This window comes from Salvelinus alpinus, chromosome 3 (genome assembly GCF_045679555.1).
Source record: "Salvelinus alpinus chromosome 3, SLU_Salpinus.1, whole genome shotgun sequence".
NCBI lineage: Eukaryota > Metazoa > Chordata > Actinopteri > Salmoniformes > Salmonidae > Salvelinus > Salvelinus alpinus.
In genome coordinates this window covers 58,086,338-58,100,656 of record NC_092088.1, presented here as the reverse complement: position 1 = coordinate 58,100,656, position 14,319 = coordinate 58,086,338, and the positions used below count along the sequence as shown (strand labels likewise).

General features: G+C 44.1%; 1 protein-coding gene across 2 annotated transcripts in view; it reads left to right on the top strand.

The window, feature by feature from the left end:
- The window catches only part of LOC139571006 (anaphase-promoting complex subunit 1-like), a 60,038-nt gene that overhangs the window by 29,898 nt on the left and 15,821 nt on the right, over window positions 1-14,319 (top strand). Inside the window, exons 23-38 of one of the 2 annotated variants that reach the window (XM_071393446.1) lie at window positions 4,075-4,153; window positions 5,399-5,435; window positions 5,888-5,961; window positions 6,071-6,249; window positions 6,374-6,600; window positions 6,820-6,938; window positions 8,648-8,919; window positions 9,743-9,977; window positions 11,466-11,557; window positions 11,846-11,980; window positions 12,640-12,722; window positions 12,967-13,045; window positions 13,409-13,483; window positions 13,911-13,972; window positions 14,063-14,153; window positions 14,227-14,280. In XM_071393446.1, the coding sequence (XP_071249547.1) occupies window positions 4,075-4,153; window positions 5,399-5,435; window positions 5,888-5,961; window positions 6,071-6,249; window positions 6,374-6,600; window positions 6,820-6,938; window positions 8,648-8,919; window positions 9,743-9,977; window positions 11,466-11,557; window positions 11,846-11,980; window positions 12,640-12,722; window positions 12,967-13,045; window positions 13,409-13,483; window positions 13,911-13,972; window positions 14,063-14,153; window positions 14,227-14,280 (1,893 nt within the window). Of the gene's footprint in view, window positions 1-4,074; window positions 4,154-5,398; window positions 5,436-5,887; window positions 5,962-6,070; window positions 6,256-6,373; window positions 6,601-6,819; window positions 6,939-8,647; window positions 8,920-9,742; window positions 9,978-11,465; window positions 11,558-11,845; window positions 11,981-12,639; window positions 12,723-12,966; window positions 13,046-13,408; window positions 13,484-13,910; window positions 13,973-14,062; window positions 14,154-14,226; window positions 14,281-14,319 lie in introns of both variants that reach the window. The other variant, XM_071393445.1, reaches the window with a different exon arrangement.

Sequence of the window (14,319 nt, the reverse complement as noted above, 5' to 3'; positions counted from 1 at the left end):
CACACGGCCAAGGCAACAAAGGAGTGGCTCAAGAAGAAGCACATTAAGGTCCTGGAGTGGCCTAGCCAGTCTCCAGACCTTAATCCCATAGAAAATCTGTGGAGGGAGCTGAAGGTTCGAGTTGCCAAACGTCAGCCTCGAAACCTTAATGACTTGGAGAAGATCTGCAAAGAGGAGTGGGACAAAATCCCTCCTGAGATGTGTGCAAACCTGGTGGCCAACTACAAGAAACGTCTGACCTCTGTGATTGCCAACAAGGGTTTTGCCACCAAGTACTAAGTCATGTTTTGCAGAGGGGTCAAATACTTATTTCCCTCATTAAAATGCAAATCAATTTCTAACTTTTTTGACATGCATTTTTCTGGATTTTTTTGTTGTTATTCTGTCTCTCACTGTTCAAATATACCTACCATTAAAATTATAGACGGATCATTTCTTTGTCAGTGGGCAAACGTACAAAATCAGCAGGGGATCAAATACTTTTTTCCCTCACTGTACATATGGTTAAAGTGACTATGCATAAGCCGATGTGCGGGAGCATTGGTTGGTCGGCCCAATTGAGGTAGAATGTACATGAATGTATAGATAAAGTGACTGCATATATGATAATCAGAGAGTAGCAGCAGCGTAAAAAGGGGGGTTGGATGGGGGGGGGTTGGGGGGGGCACACTGTGGATAGTCCGGGTAGCCATTTGATTACCTGTTCAGGAGTCTTATGGCTTGGGAGTAAAAACTGTTTGTCCTAGACTTGGCACTCTGGTACCGCTTGCCATGCGGTAGAACAGAGAACAGTCTATGACTGGGGTGGCTGGGGCCTTTGACAATTTTTAGGGCCTTCCTCTGACACCGCCTGGTGTAGAGGTCCTGGATGCAGGCAGCTTAGCCTCAGTGATGTACTGGGCCGTACGCACTACCCTCTGTAGTGCCTTGCGGTCAGAGGCCGAGCAACTGCCGTACCAGGCAGTGATGCAACCAGTCAGGATGCTCTTGATGTTGCAGCTGTAGAACCTTTTGAGGATCTGAGGACCCATGCCAAATCTGTTTAGTTTCCTGAGGGGGAATAGGCTTTGTTGTGCCCTCTTCACGATTGTCTTGGTGTGTTTGTACCTTTCTAGTTTGATGTTGATGTGGACACCAAGGAACTTGAACTTTCATCTGGACAAACAATAGTGCGCAAGTATAAACACCATGGGACCACGCAGCCGTCATACCGCTCAGGAAGGAGACCGTCCCAACCGTGAAGCACGGGGGTGGCAGCATCATGTTGTGGGGGTGCTTTGCTGCAGTACACCTTAGCCAAATATATTTGAACTCAGTTTTTCACAATTCCTGACATTTAATCCTAGTAAAAAATCCCTGTCTTAGGTCAGTTAGGATCACCACTTTATTTTAAGAATGTGAAATGTCAAAATAATAGTAGAGAGAATTTTTTTTCCTCAGCTTTTATTGCTTTCATCACATTCCCAGTGGGTCAGAAGTTTACATACACTCAAATAGTATTTGGTAGCATTGGCTTTAAATTGTTTAACTTGGGTCAAACGTTTCGGGTATCCTTCCACAAGCTTCCCACAATAAGTTGGATGAATTTTGATCCGTTCCTCCTGACAGAGCTGGTGTAACTGAGTCAGGTTTGTAAGACCTCCTTGCTCGCACACGCTTTTTCAGTTCTGCCCACAACATTTCTATGGGATTGAGGTCAGGGCGTTGTGATGGCCACTCCAATACCTTTACTTTGTTGTCCTTAAACCATTTTGCCACAACTTTGGAAGAATGCCTTGGGTCATTGTCCATTTGAAAGACCCATTTGCGACCAAGCTTTAACTTCCTGACTGATGTCGTGAGATGTTGCTTCAATATATCCACATAATTTTCCTTCCTCATGAAGCCATCTATTTTGTGAAGTGCACCAGTCCCTCCTGCAGCAAAGCACCCCCACATCATGATGCTGCCACCCCCATGCTTCACAGTTGAGATGGTGTTCTTCGGCTTGCAAGCCTCCCCCTTTTTCCTCCAAACATAACGATGGTCATTATGGCCAAACAGTTATATTTTTGTTTAATCAGACCAGAGGACATTTCTACAAAAAGTACAGTCTTTGTCCCCATGTGCAGTTGCAAACCGTAAGTCTGGTTTATTATTGCAGTTTTGGAGCAGTGGCTTCTTCCTTGCTGAGCGGCCTTTCAGGTTATGGCGATATAGGACTCGTTTTACTGTGGATATAGATACTTTTATACCTGTTTCCTCCAGCATCTTCACAAGGTTCTTTGCTGTTGTTCTGGGATTGATTTGCACTTTTCACACCAAAGTACGTTAATCTCTAGGAGACAGAACGCGTCTCTTTCCTGGGCGGTATGACGGCTGCGTGGTCCCATGGTGTTTATACTTGCGTACTATTGTTTGTACAGATGGACGTGGTACCTTAAGGCGTTTGGAAATTGCTAGTCTGTAAACAATTGTTGGGAAAATGACTTGTCATGCACAAAGTAGATGTCCTAACCGACTTGCCAAAACTATAGTTTGTTAACAAGCAATTTGTGGAGGGGTTGAAAATAGAGTTATGTCTCCAAACTAAGTCTTTGCAAACTTCTGACTTCAACTGTGTATAAGGTCCATGAGGTTGATAGAATTGTCCGTAGAGCTCTGAGACAGGATTGTGTCGAGGCACAGATCTGAGGAAGGGCACCAAAAAAATTATTGAATGTCCTCAAGAACACAGGGGCCTCCATCGGTCTTAAATGGAGGAAGTTTGGAACCACCAAGACTCTTCCTAGAGCTGGCCGCCCGGCCAAACTGAGCCATTGGGGGAGAAGGGCCTTTGTCAGGGAGGTGATAAAGAACCTGATGGCCACTCTGACAGAGCTCCAGACTCCCTCTGTGGAAATGGGAGAACCTTCCAGAAGGACAACCATCTCTGCAGCACCACCAATCAGGCCTTTATGGTAGAGTGGCCAGACAGAAGCCATTCCTCAGTAAAAGGTACATGACAGCCCACTTGGAGTTTGCCAAAAGGCACCTGAACGACTCTCAGACCATGAGAAACAAGATTCTCTGGTCTGATGAAACCAAGATTAAACGCTTTGGCCTGAATGTCAAACGTCACATCTGGAGGAAACCTGGCACCATCCCTACAGTGAAGCATGGTGGTGGCAGCATCATGCTGTGGGGATGATTTTCAGTGATAGGGACTGGGAGACTAGTCAGCATCGAGGGAACGATGAACGGAGCAAAGTACAGAGAGATCCTTGACAATAACCTGCTCCAGAGTGCTCAGGACATGTTCCCCGGGCGCCGAAGACGTGGATGTCGATTATGGCAGCCCCCCGCACTTCTCTGATTCAGCGGAAGACGCATTCAGTTGTACAACTGACTGGGTATCCCCCTTTCAACAAAGTACTGAGGAAAGTGTCTGAATACTTATGTAAATGTGATATTTCAGTAAAAAAAAAGTTAAAATGCCTAAAAACCTGTTTTTGCTTAGTCTTGGGGTATTGTGTGTAGATTGATTAGGGGGGAAAAAAACAATTTAATCAATTAGAATAAGGCTGTAATGTAACAGAATGTGGAAAAATTCAAGGGGTATTTTCCAAATGGACTGTACATGTGTGAGAGTAAGAGACAACGCGTGTGTGTTTTTGTCTATGTACTCTGCCATAATTAAGCCCTGGTCGGATGGAGGGCTGAATCACTAGCGGGTTAGGTGTAGGTGGATCAGGGGGACTGTGCTGATGACCAGGCCTTGTGCGTCTCCTTCCATCAGGCTAAGTGAGGTGACGCACGTCACCACTGAGAGACTGACAGCCTGTCATGCAATTACAGATTCTCTTTACCACATCACTGTCTCGTTCTCTCTCTCTCGCTCTCTTTCTCTCTCTCATTGACCCTCTCTCTCTCTTGTTGACTCTTACTTGCACACACACCCTTTCGTTCTCTGCCCCTGTCTCTCACTCACCCTTTCTCTTGCACACTAAGCATCTCTCTCTCTCTCTCTGTCTCTCTGTCTCTGTCTCAATAGGCCAGACACTGACATTTGTTTCTCTGTTCTTCTGCCTCTCCCTCTCTTCCTCCCCCTCTCAGAGCTACGCCCTGTACATCATTGGAGATGACAACGCCACTTCAATTGATGTGTCCAAGTATCTGGCCAAGCTCTCTGCAGGTGGGTTTGTGTGTGTCTGATTACTGAGCAGTGTGCGCCCAAGATAACGAACAACCATCCCTGGGACATGCCTCCCACATGCCTTATGCGTGCCCACATGTTTCCCACATGCTTGTCACAGCGGTCAGTCATTTCCGCACATGAAAGGGAAGAGGTTGTAAGGCAGTACTGCCATGCTGTCTCTGTCCTGTTTCTTTGTTTAAAGAGAGACTGCGAGATTCTGCCATTTAAGGCCTTGTTCTACTTACCAAGAGTTAGATGAACGCCGGACCTATTGGCTCCCGAGTGGCGCATCGGTCTAAGGCACTTCATCTCCGTGCAACAGGCGTCACTACAGTCCCTGGTTCGAATCCAGGCTGTATCACATCCGGCCGTGATTGGGAGTCGCATAGGCCGGTGCACAATTGGCCCAGCATCGTCCGGGTTTGGCCGGGGTAGGCCGTCATTGTAAATAAGATTTTGTTCTTAACTGACTTGCCTAGTTAAATAAAGATTAAAATAAATAAAATGTCCAGTCATTGTGCTAACGCTAGTTAGCATTAGCTCGCAAACCAACCGCTAACTTCCTTCATACTGCACGCAGATACAAATGGTATCCACGAGTTCATCTGACTCTGGGTAAGCAAAACAAATGCCAGAGTCTCGCAGTATTCCTTAAAGTCAAGTCTTCATTTGGCTATTGTTACTTTTACCTTTTAAAGGGGCTGCTATCAGCAGTAGCAAAGCGCTAATAGCAAAGCGCCCTCCTTGCCCCATTTTGGTAAAAAGCTGAGGGATGGGGCTGGAGAACTGTAACCACTCTCAAATTCATAGACTGACCATGATCCATGATATTAAAATTATAGTTTTAACCATGTTTTGAGGCTATATAGTGTTTGTAAACAAAGTATATTTAAACAAGCTTATTTTTTGGGTACAACAGTTGAACTAAGCTCATGAGGCATTTATAATTTATATTCTTCAAGAATCAATGGGTACATGTCATTTTAATTTGTAAGTCCAAAAATGTGTGTAGCAACTGCAGATTGCCCTTTTAATGAAGTTTCCAAAGAAATGTCCTTTGAAGTAGAGCTGTACATGTAAAGCTTCATTATTTGCAAGCATGATAATCTAAATGACATTTTGGAATCGAGTATGGGCATTATGGTGAGTCTTTGTCATTCTCCTGTTTTCTGACCCATTTCACAATTCCTTTACTGTGACAACTGAACTACAGCACTTGTGTGGCGTCTCTCTCTCTCACAGGCCAGAAGAAGACTGTCATTGAATCAGCTTTGAGGAGGTAAAAACTTACCAGGAGCACATCTTGAATCACTTCATTCTTAGACTCTTTATTCCCCATAAAGCATTTCCCCATAAAGCCAAAAGAAGGGTTCACTCCGTTTTATTAACTGCGTAGTTTGCTGATTTGCTGAAAGCCATGGTATTTCAGACAATATACAATGGGTAGGACTCAAAAATACTTGTTTACTGTTATATTTATGTTGGTAACCAGTTTATAATGGCAGTAAGACACCTCTCAAGTTTGTGGTATATGGCCCAATATACCACAGCTAAGGACTGTATCCAGGCACTCCACGAGGCGTCGGGCATAATAACAGCCCTTAGCCGTGGTATATTGCTTAAATATACCTCTAGTAATAGTAACAGCTATAAACTAGACTCTTGTCCTAACATTTTAACCATGATTTTCCAACTTGAGACTGAGAAATGTAATATCTGTTTCTCTTCCAGACCGAGCTGTATGAAGCCTGATGCTCCAAATGAAAGTTTGGCTGTAACGCTTGTGGTTTGGCTAACATCAGAAGGTACGACTTTACATCAGGCCTAGAAACATCTCCACAGCCTGTCTGTTATTGCTATGCTATGGAGTATTTGCTGGTGTGAGACTCTTTTACATTCATGTGTTGTGTTTAGGTTTCACATTGAAAGACCTGGAATCTGTGCCCTTTGGTGTGGCTCTGCCCATCAGAGATGCTATCTACCAGTGTCGAGAGCAACCCTGCTCTGACTGGTCAGAGGACGTCTGCCTATTGATTGGGCGACAGGATCTCACCAAACAAGCACACAAAGTGACCGTGGCCAAAGGCAAAGCTGTAAGTGTGAGTTTCTGGGGTTATTGGATGGTTTGGGCTTCATCCTTTACAACCTTGTGGATTTAGAGTTAATGTTTCTGTTTCGTGTGTGTTTATTTCTCTCTGTGTGTGTGTGTGTACTCAGACGGTGGGTCTGGGGCTGATGCTGGAGGCTCCGGCCACCACAGAGGCAGAGGAGGAGGAGGATGGTATGACAGATCTGAACCAGGACGTAATTGGTCTTATCTGGAGCCAGGACCTGCGCGTCCATGAGGCCAGACGTCTACTCCAGAGCTCCCGACCAGTCAGGGTCAGTGTGGTCCACCTGCCCGAGGTCAGTGACCACGAGTACATAGAGGAGAAGGAGAACAAGTGAGTAATATCGTTCAAGTGATGGCAGCTATCGTTCAAAAGCAGTCTGGGCCCACGTTACAGGCTATATCCAAAATCTTCTTAGTTTCAACCTTGCTTTTAAATATATATATTTTTTTTTTGGTGTGCTCTGTAGTTAGCGGTTGGTATGTAGTTGTGTTGGCTATTGTTCTGATGCCTCTGTCTCTCCATCCCTCTCTCTGCTTTCTCTCTGGGCAGACTGTTGCAGCTTTGCCAGCGTACCATGGCTCTGCCAGTTGGCAGAGGCCTGTTTACCCTCTTCTCCTACCACCCTGTGCCAACGGAGCCCCTACCAGTGCCCAAACTCAACCTTACTGGTACTGTATCCCTCAGGCCTTTCTCATACGTGTGTGTCTGAGAGAACGTGTCTGTCTTCAAACTAGGGCTGGCCGATATATCAAATTCAAATGATATATCAAATGTTTTTGCGTGATATTTCAAATGCCTGTATCGCAAGAATCAAGTTTTTTGTATTTTTGGTGCACCTTCCCATTTACACCAGAGAGCTGAATATAATGACAAGATGCTCATGTCTCCGCCCTAACAATGGGAGTCATTGTCCCAAAACCGGGAAGGCAGGTGACAAGCTTAGGTCCAAAATTAGCCCATAGAAACGCATTGGGCTTATTTTGGACAGGTTTTGGCAAGTGTGAAACCTCTCGCTTTGCCTCTTCCTCTCTGTTTACACACACCAAGCCTCTGCCACTCACACCAACAAAGTTGAGAGATCACTTCTTCCTCTCTGACAAGTGGTTTCAACTCGCTATTTGCATTTGAGGTTTGGTCCAACAGAATTGGTAGTATGGCCACTGAAACACATGGAGACATTATTTTACTGTAACAGAGAAGATAAGCCTTCTAACGAGACCCTTTTTTATGTCTCAACTACACAAATTGCGCCCAGAGCAGACACTACTAAAACAGGAGTATCAATGAACATTGATTCTGGAAAATGAATGCTCAGTTTGTTGCACGCGGCATTGCGGTACCACATACCACAAACAGCATTTTAGCCAAAGACTGTTATATTAGCTGTCTAGTCTGTGTTTTCTAAATGTGCAATAAGCATAAAACACAATTATATAAGGAATGGGCAGCTCGTTCTCATTCTGAGGAATAAGGTAGGCCACTTGATTTGAACATCTGAACAAAGTGGACAGGCTAGCATGCTGTTCAAACAGTTGGAGACGGACAGAAGGTTGTGTTCATAACGATTCCACTGTTCTACCTTGTTAGCTAGCAAATGGATCCAAGTTGGCATATATAAAGATTAGCAAGCTACTCACTAGCACGTTGACTTGTGCTTGAGAGATTGTTTGAGACCTGTTTTTAATTTTCTATAATGCCTGCTACAAGAAGTTAGTCATTACATTTGTAACAAAAAGGGCATTTTCATAGACAGACTTGAAATCCAGATCAGGGGTTATTGCAAAAAAGCAGGTTAAACTAACTAACTATTTTGATAAAATAATTAAATTGTTAGTGGGGCTTATATTTAGCCTTCATTTCACAGCCCTCAATTTTTGAAATGCAGTGTATTTGACATTTAATTGTACATAAAGCTTATTTAGAGAAAACAAAGAAATCGTAAGTTTGAATTTTTTGGGGATATTTTTAGGCCATACCGCCCAACCCTACTTCAAACACGTTTACAGAAATAGTTATGAAAAAGCATCAAGTACAGGAATATGTTGTTTTTCCTTTGAAGATCTGAGTAAAAAGGCTTTTCCCAGTCTGTCTATACAAGTTCAATCTCTGGGTGTGTTTTTAACAGCAGCCCACAAGAAAGCTCACTTTAGTCAGTCTGGATCTGTAATTACAGCTGGTGCTTCAGTGTGTTGTGTTTTAGGACAAGGGAAAGAATGCAATGTGTGTGATCACTGTGATGAGAAGCAGAAACTTATTATGAACCCGGCAGGCCATGTTTACATTGCTCCTTGGTGCCAACGTGATTATGGCCTAAATGTCGAGAATGCGTGTAGAGTTTGTCAGAATCCGATATGGAGTCTTGTGTTTCTGGTGACAGGTCGTGCGCCCCCTCAGAACACCATGGTAGATCTGAACAGCGGGAACATTGACGTTCCTCCCAACATGACGAGCTGGTCCAGCTTTCACAATGGGGTGGCTGCGGGCCTGAAAATCGCTCCGGCCTCCCAGGTGGACTCTGCCTGGATCGCCTACAACAAACCCAAGAGCCCCGAGCTGGCCAACGAGTATGCAGGATTCCTCATGGCTCTGGGCCTCAACGGACACCTCACCAAGCTGGCCACACTCAACATACATGACTACTTAACCAAGGTGAGCATGCATGCAAACACAGGTTCTGCGGTTGAGTTTTGTCGTCGTACTTTTTCTCATTACATGTTTTGAAGCTTCTCTAGATTGCACGTTGGTTTTAGCAGAAATTGTCTCTCGGCATCCTGTTATTTTTCTCACATGAAAGTGGGAAGGCCTCAGCGTGCTGAGAGCGGAGTTTCACTTTGACTTTTCCCTGGCAGTGACGCATAGCAACTTTCTCATTTCCAGTTAGGCCTGCCATAGAAGGCTGTGTGGTCATATCTATCACATCTCTCAGCTCAGGAAAGATCAGTGGTTATTTACTACAGTATACGATTTTACTACTATTCTCATTCTTGCTAGCTTATCACCTGTGCCAGGACAGATGAGCCTACATTGGAGCACAACGTGTGGACTTTTAAAGGTCTACTGCTGTACTGTTAATTAGGATATAGTACAGCAGTCTTTGATGGCTGGAAATTAATATTGAATTATTTAAGTATGAAAGGGATCAGGTGATTTACGCAAAATTAGTACTTTCAAATGTTTTCATTCATTTTGTTATGTAACGTAATTCTGTGATGAAGGAGAAAATAACTTATTTTAGGCTGAACTACAGTATAGTTTGGTTCCCCCAAAAAGAGGATGAGGGCAAAAAATGACCTCACTCAGCACATGTTGAGCAAAGAGCTCTGATCTGTTATAACCTCGTTGTTTTATACTAGCTCTCCATTCAGCCCTACACAGTAACTCATAATCTCTCTATTTGTTAATAAACAAGTGAACCCCTCTGTGTATAAAGTCCATGGGGGACTAATGAAAATGGCTGCCGGTGTGTCCTCAGGGCCACGAGATGACAAGCATCGGGCTGCTCCTGGGTGTGTCTGCAGCCAAGCTGAGCACCATGGACATGTCAATCACCCGCCTGCTGAGCATCCACATTCCCGCACTGCTCCCGCCCACCTCCACTGAGCTGGATGTACCGCACAACGTTCAGGTTGCGGCCGTGGTGGGCATCGGCCTGGTCTACCAGGGCACAGGACACCGCCACAACGCGGAGGTGCTGCTCGCTGAGATCGGTCAGTGATAGATACGTCCCTAATGAAGTAAATGTTTTGTTGTCCCGTGGGGATATTTGCAGGGAGGAGGGCATACAACACTAAATACAATACAAGACACAAACTGTTTTGACATGGAACTGCTGGTACCACTTAAAACAAACAACTTATAATTGCTTTATAATAGCATATGTAGACTTCAGATGCAACAGATGCGTCACATATCATTTATAAGCTTATGTCATGTTGTAAAGGGTGACATAACAGCTCTCAACGTAGGATGCATTGCACAACCTAATTTCTTATGAGATTTTAGGATGGTTGCCCAAATTGTCGCGTTTAATTCTTCAAGTTTTACTGGGAAATGTCCATACAGCATCTGCATGCCAACCATTTAATTTCATGGGGATATTCATTTAGATCTTGGGTTAACAACAGTGTTGTTTTGAATTATGTACGCTGAGCAAATTTTAGCGCAGATGGTGTTAGCAAACTGTAGGATACCTGTATTTTGTTTCAATCGAAGCACATATTTTGCCTAGTGGTGCACGCTGTTGTTTTGGCCGCATGAGAGAGAGATTTGACCATTTGTACAATCATCCAGTAAGAAATTAGATATTTGTCTTACGGTAACTTTCTATGCTATTCGGTTCTGTTATGTAGAGTACTATCATGTGATCTTGCAGACATTGATTTGCTCATGCGCAGAATCATCTGACCTTTAGCTGTCGGAAGCAGGGTTTCTGAGAACTCTGATCCGCAGCTTTGCCCTTTTATTTATTCACCGTCTTTATTTAACCTGGTCAGTTTACTTAGAGCATGTGTCATTGGCTTAGCATCACACTGTAGGCCTCACATGCCAGTTAGCCCTGACCTGCTCCAGGCCAGAACACAAGGTTTTCACCAGGTATGGCAGTTGCATCACATCAATACAGTTTCACACTGTTTCGATGGGGCAAGTAATGTCAGGTGGAATCTCACACTTCATATCAGCATCTTCATTTGCATGGGTTATGTCAGCCTTTTATAAAGCACATTCTTTTTGGGGGGAAATATACATAGTGTGTTATCACATTTAGCAACGCACCCTACATATGGAGCTGTTATGTCACCCTTTAATAGTCCCTTTAGTTACAGTATGCTTATACCAGATGATTTGTGAAGCGTCTATGTTGTCCCTGGATATTGAATAGATTATAGGTGCTGGTGCTCCAACCAAGATTTAAAAAATGGTCTGGACTGCTGAAGTGGTGCTCAGTCCTTAGAATGTACAACTGAAATGTCTAAGGAAGGTTCAGCACGGCAGCCTTATTCTCTTCAATGATATGTATTGCTGACACGTTTCGGAGCAAGCTTTGTTGTCAAGGCAGAACTTTCTCTAAGATGCGCCAGCAAAAAAATATATAATTGAAGTAAAATGTATTCCTTCAAATATGGTGCTTTGATGATGGAGCTTACTCCGAAACTCCAATAAATATTGAAGTTAACAGATGTTGCTGCTTCCTGCAGGTCGACCCCCTGGTCCTGAGATGGAGTACTGTACAGACCGCGAGTCCTACTCCCTTGCCGCTGGGCTGGCCCTGGGCATGGTCTGTCTGGGGGTAAGTCTAGTTGTACACACTGCAATTACACTACTGGATCAGCTCTGCAGTAAGTAACTTACTCCTGTGTATGTAGAGAGGTAATAGAAAGAGGAAATGTTCTCACGTGGAAAGCACTCTTCATACGTCAAAAGGCTGAGAAATCATAAAAGGGTGCTGAATGAAAAAGGTGACTAAATGCATCACTAGCGTTCCCTCAGGACGTGGATCATCTAAAAAAACAGAAGAGGAGAGTTTCTCAGTCACTGAATGACCCCTTCTCCTCACACCCTCTCTCTCTCTCCATAGCATGGCAGTAACCTAATAGGTATGTCTGACCTGAATGTCCCTGAGCAGCTCTACCAGTACATGGTGGGGGGGCATCGACGCACCCACGCCGGCATCAACAGAGAAAAACACAAGTCCCCCAGCTACCAGATCAAGGTAAAGGGGGAAAAAAGCAAATTGCGAGACAACTTTCCTCACTTGTAGGCTGTTAGGTTTTAAATAAACGGAGTATAAACTCACGGACCGCTAGTAAAGCTCAAACAAAGTTTATTCACCCAATGGGTCAGACAGCTGAACAGACAAAGACATGATCGCACCAGTACAAGTTTATATATACCCCACTTTAGGTGGAGTCCTCCTTTCCTCTAAACATTACATCTTTGTTGCTAGGCAGGAAGTTAAGTGATGTGGGTAATAAACTGTTCCTTCTCCCGTAATCTGACCTGACCTCAGCCCCCATTCCTCACTAATCCACAGCTATCCACCCTTATCAGTGACCACAACCATGTGATTGCCTTTTCCCTTAGTAACATTTCAAGCCCCTGGCTCATATCCAAAGTCCATTGACCCCACCATATACATTCCTTCTATATATAAACATTAACTTATGGTGTAGCAAGTATTTCAAATTATAACCCAACAAAGCCTACTGTCCAGTTCATCCCCATCTAACATATAATTTTTTTTCCTGATGGCACAAAACCAAGGTCTGACAGAATACACTGCCCCGATACTTTGTCCCAACTGTGAGGGTTTCTGGTTATTGTCTCAGGTTGAACTTTTTTTTAAACTAATGCCCATGTTCTTTGTGACAGGAGGGTGACACCATCAACGTGGACGTCACCTGTCCTGGAGCGACCCTAGCCCTGGCCATGATTTACCTGAAAACCAACAACAGGTGAGAATGGATTCCACCACCACCACTCTTACTCTCATATTAGATTAGCCTTCAACGAGACACAATGTCCTATTCTCTCAGTATGCTCCCTGTAAGTAATGGACTCCATCTAATCTTACACGGTGCATCACAGCACATCTTGACCCCAGCGCTCCAGCACATACAAAATTACTTCTTCAGTTAGAAGCTATCACCTGGTTCTGGCTCAGGCTGCCATTAACACCTATTTGTCACCCCTTCACAGGTCTATCGCTGATTGGCTGAAAGCTCCAGACACCATGTTCCTCCTGGACTTCATCAAACCAGAGTTTCTGCTTCTCAGGGTGAGTCAGTGCAGAGAAGCTCAGCTACTGTAGCCACTGTGTACTGGCCACTACGGATCTGCCTTATTCACTATGCCAGAACCCAGAGTGTGCAAAGCTGTCATCAAGGCAAAGGGTGGCTACTTTGAAGAATCTAAAATATATTTTGATTTGTTTAACACTTTTTTGCTTTCTACTTGATTTCATACGTGTTATTTCAGAGTTTTGATGTTTTCACTTATTCTACAATGTAGAAAATAGTAAAAATAAAGAAAAACCCTGGAATGAGTAGTTGTGTCCAAACTTTTGACTGGTACTGTATATAATTCAAAATGTCTGATCCACTACCCTCACACATTGTCACTGTCTCCTCTCCCTCCTCAGACACTGGCCAGGTGTATCATCATGTGGGATGAGATTCTACCCAACTCGGAGTGGGTGAGCAGCAATGTGCCTCAGGTAACTGCCCTGAATATGCACACATGCACGAACTCCTCAGCTCATTAGACACAAGTCACTGCCAGCACAAACCTCTACTCCGGACAACTGGTAATATCATTTCGGCCTCGGGTTCTTGGGGTCAACAGTGCAGATGTCCCAGTCCATAGACATTAGAGGTTCAATATGAGGCTCTTAATGTTGTTAGTTAGTCATACTGTGTGATGAACTTGTTAATGAATGACATCAGTGCTAATAAGGAAACCAAGTTTCAGTCCTCAAATTACTCTTTACTGCCAAGCGCATACGACTGAGGCAACGAGGCTCAATGGCATTTCCTCCATCTGGACCATTTACACGTCAACAAGATCAAATTAGTTAATATCCCCAAAACAATGATAACAATGATTATAGAATCAAAGATCAATTTGCTTTGTTTTGAATTCAGATAATCCAAGAGAACATTGGGAACCCAGTGGTTTCAGAGGATTTGAACATGGAAACTTTAGCGTGAGTACAAACTGACTTTACTTAAAGTTTCCTTAGCTCTCTCCGCATGGCTGGATTTGAGTTGATGTGTGTGACGATTCCTGTCCTCAGCCAAGCCCATGACTACATAATCGCTGGAGCGTGCATGGCGGTGGGATTTCGCTTCGCTGGCTCGGCCAACTCAGACGCATTCGACTGCTTGGTAAGAAGCGCGAACTTCAAAATAAGTTTGTTATTTGGCTAGTTCGTCTCTAACCCTTCTGTTTCTCGCACAGTACAAGTTTGCAAGGAGTTTCATGCAGTGTTTGACATCAGCGACAGCGACGGTTGTAAGTTTCACTGCTTTCATATTTCTCCCAACCATAATG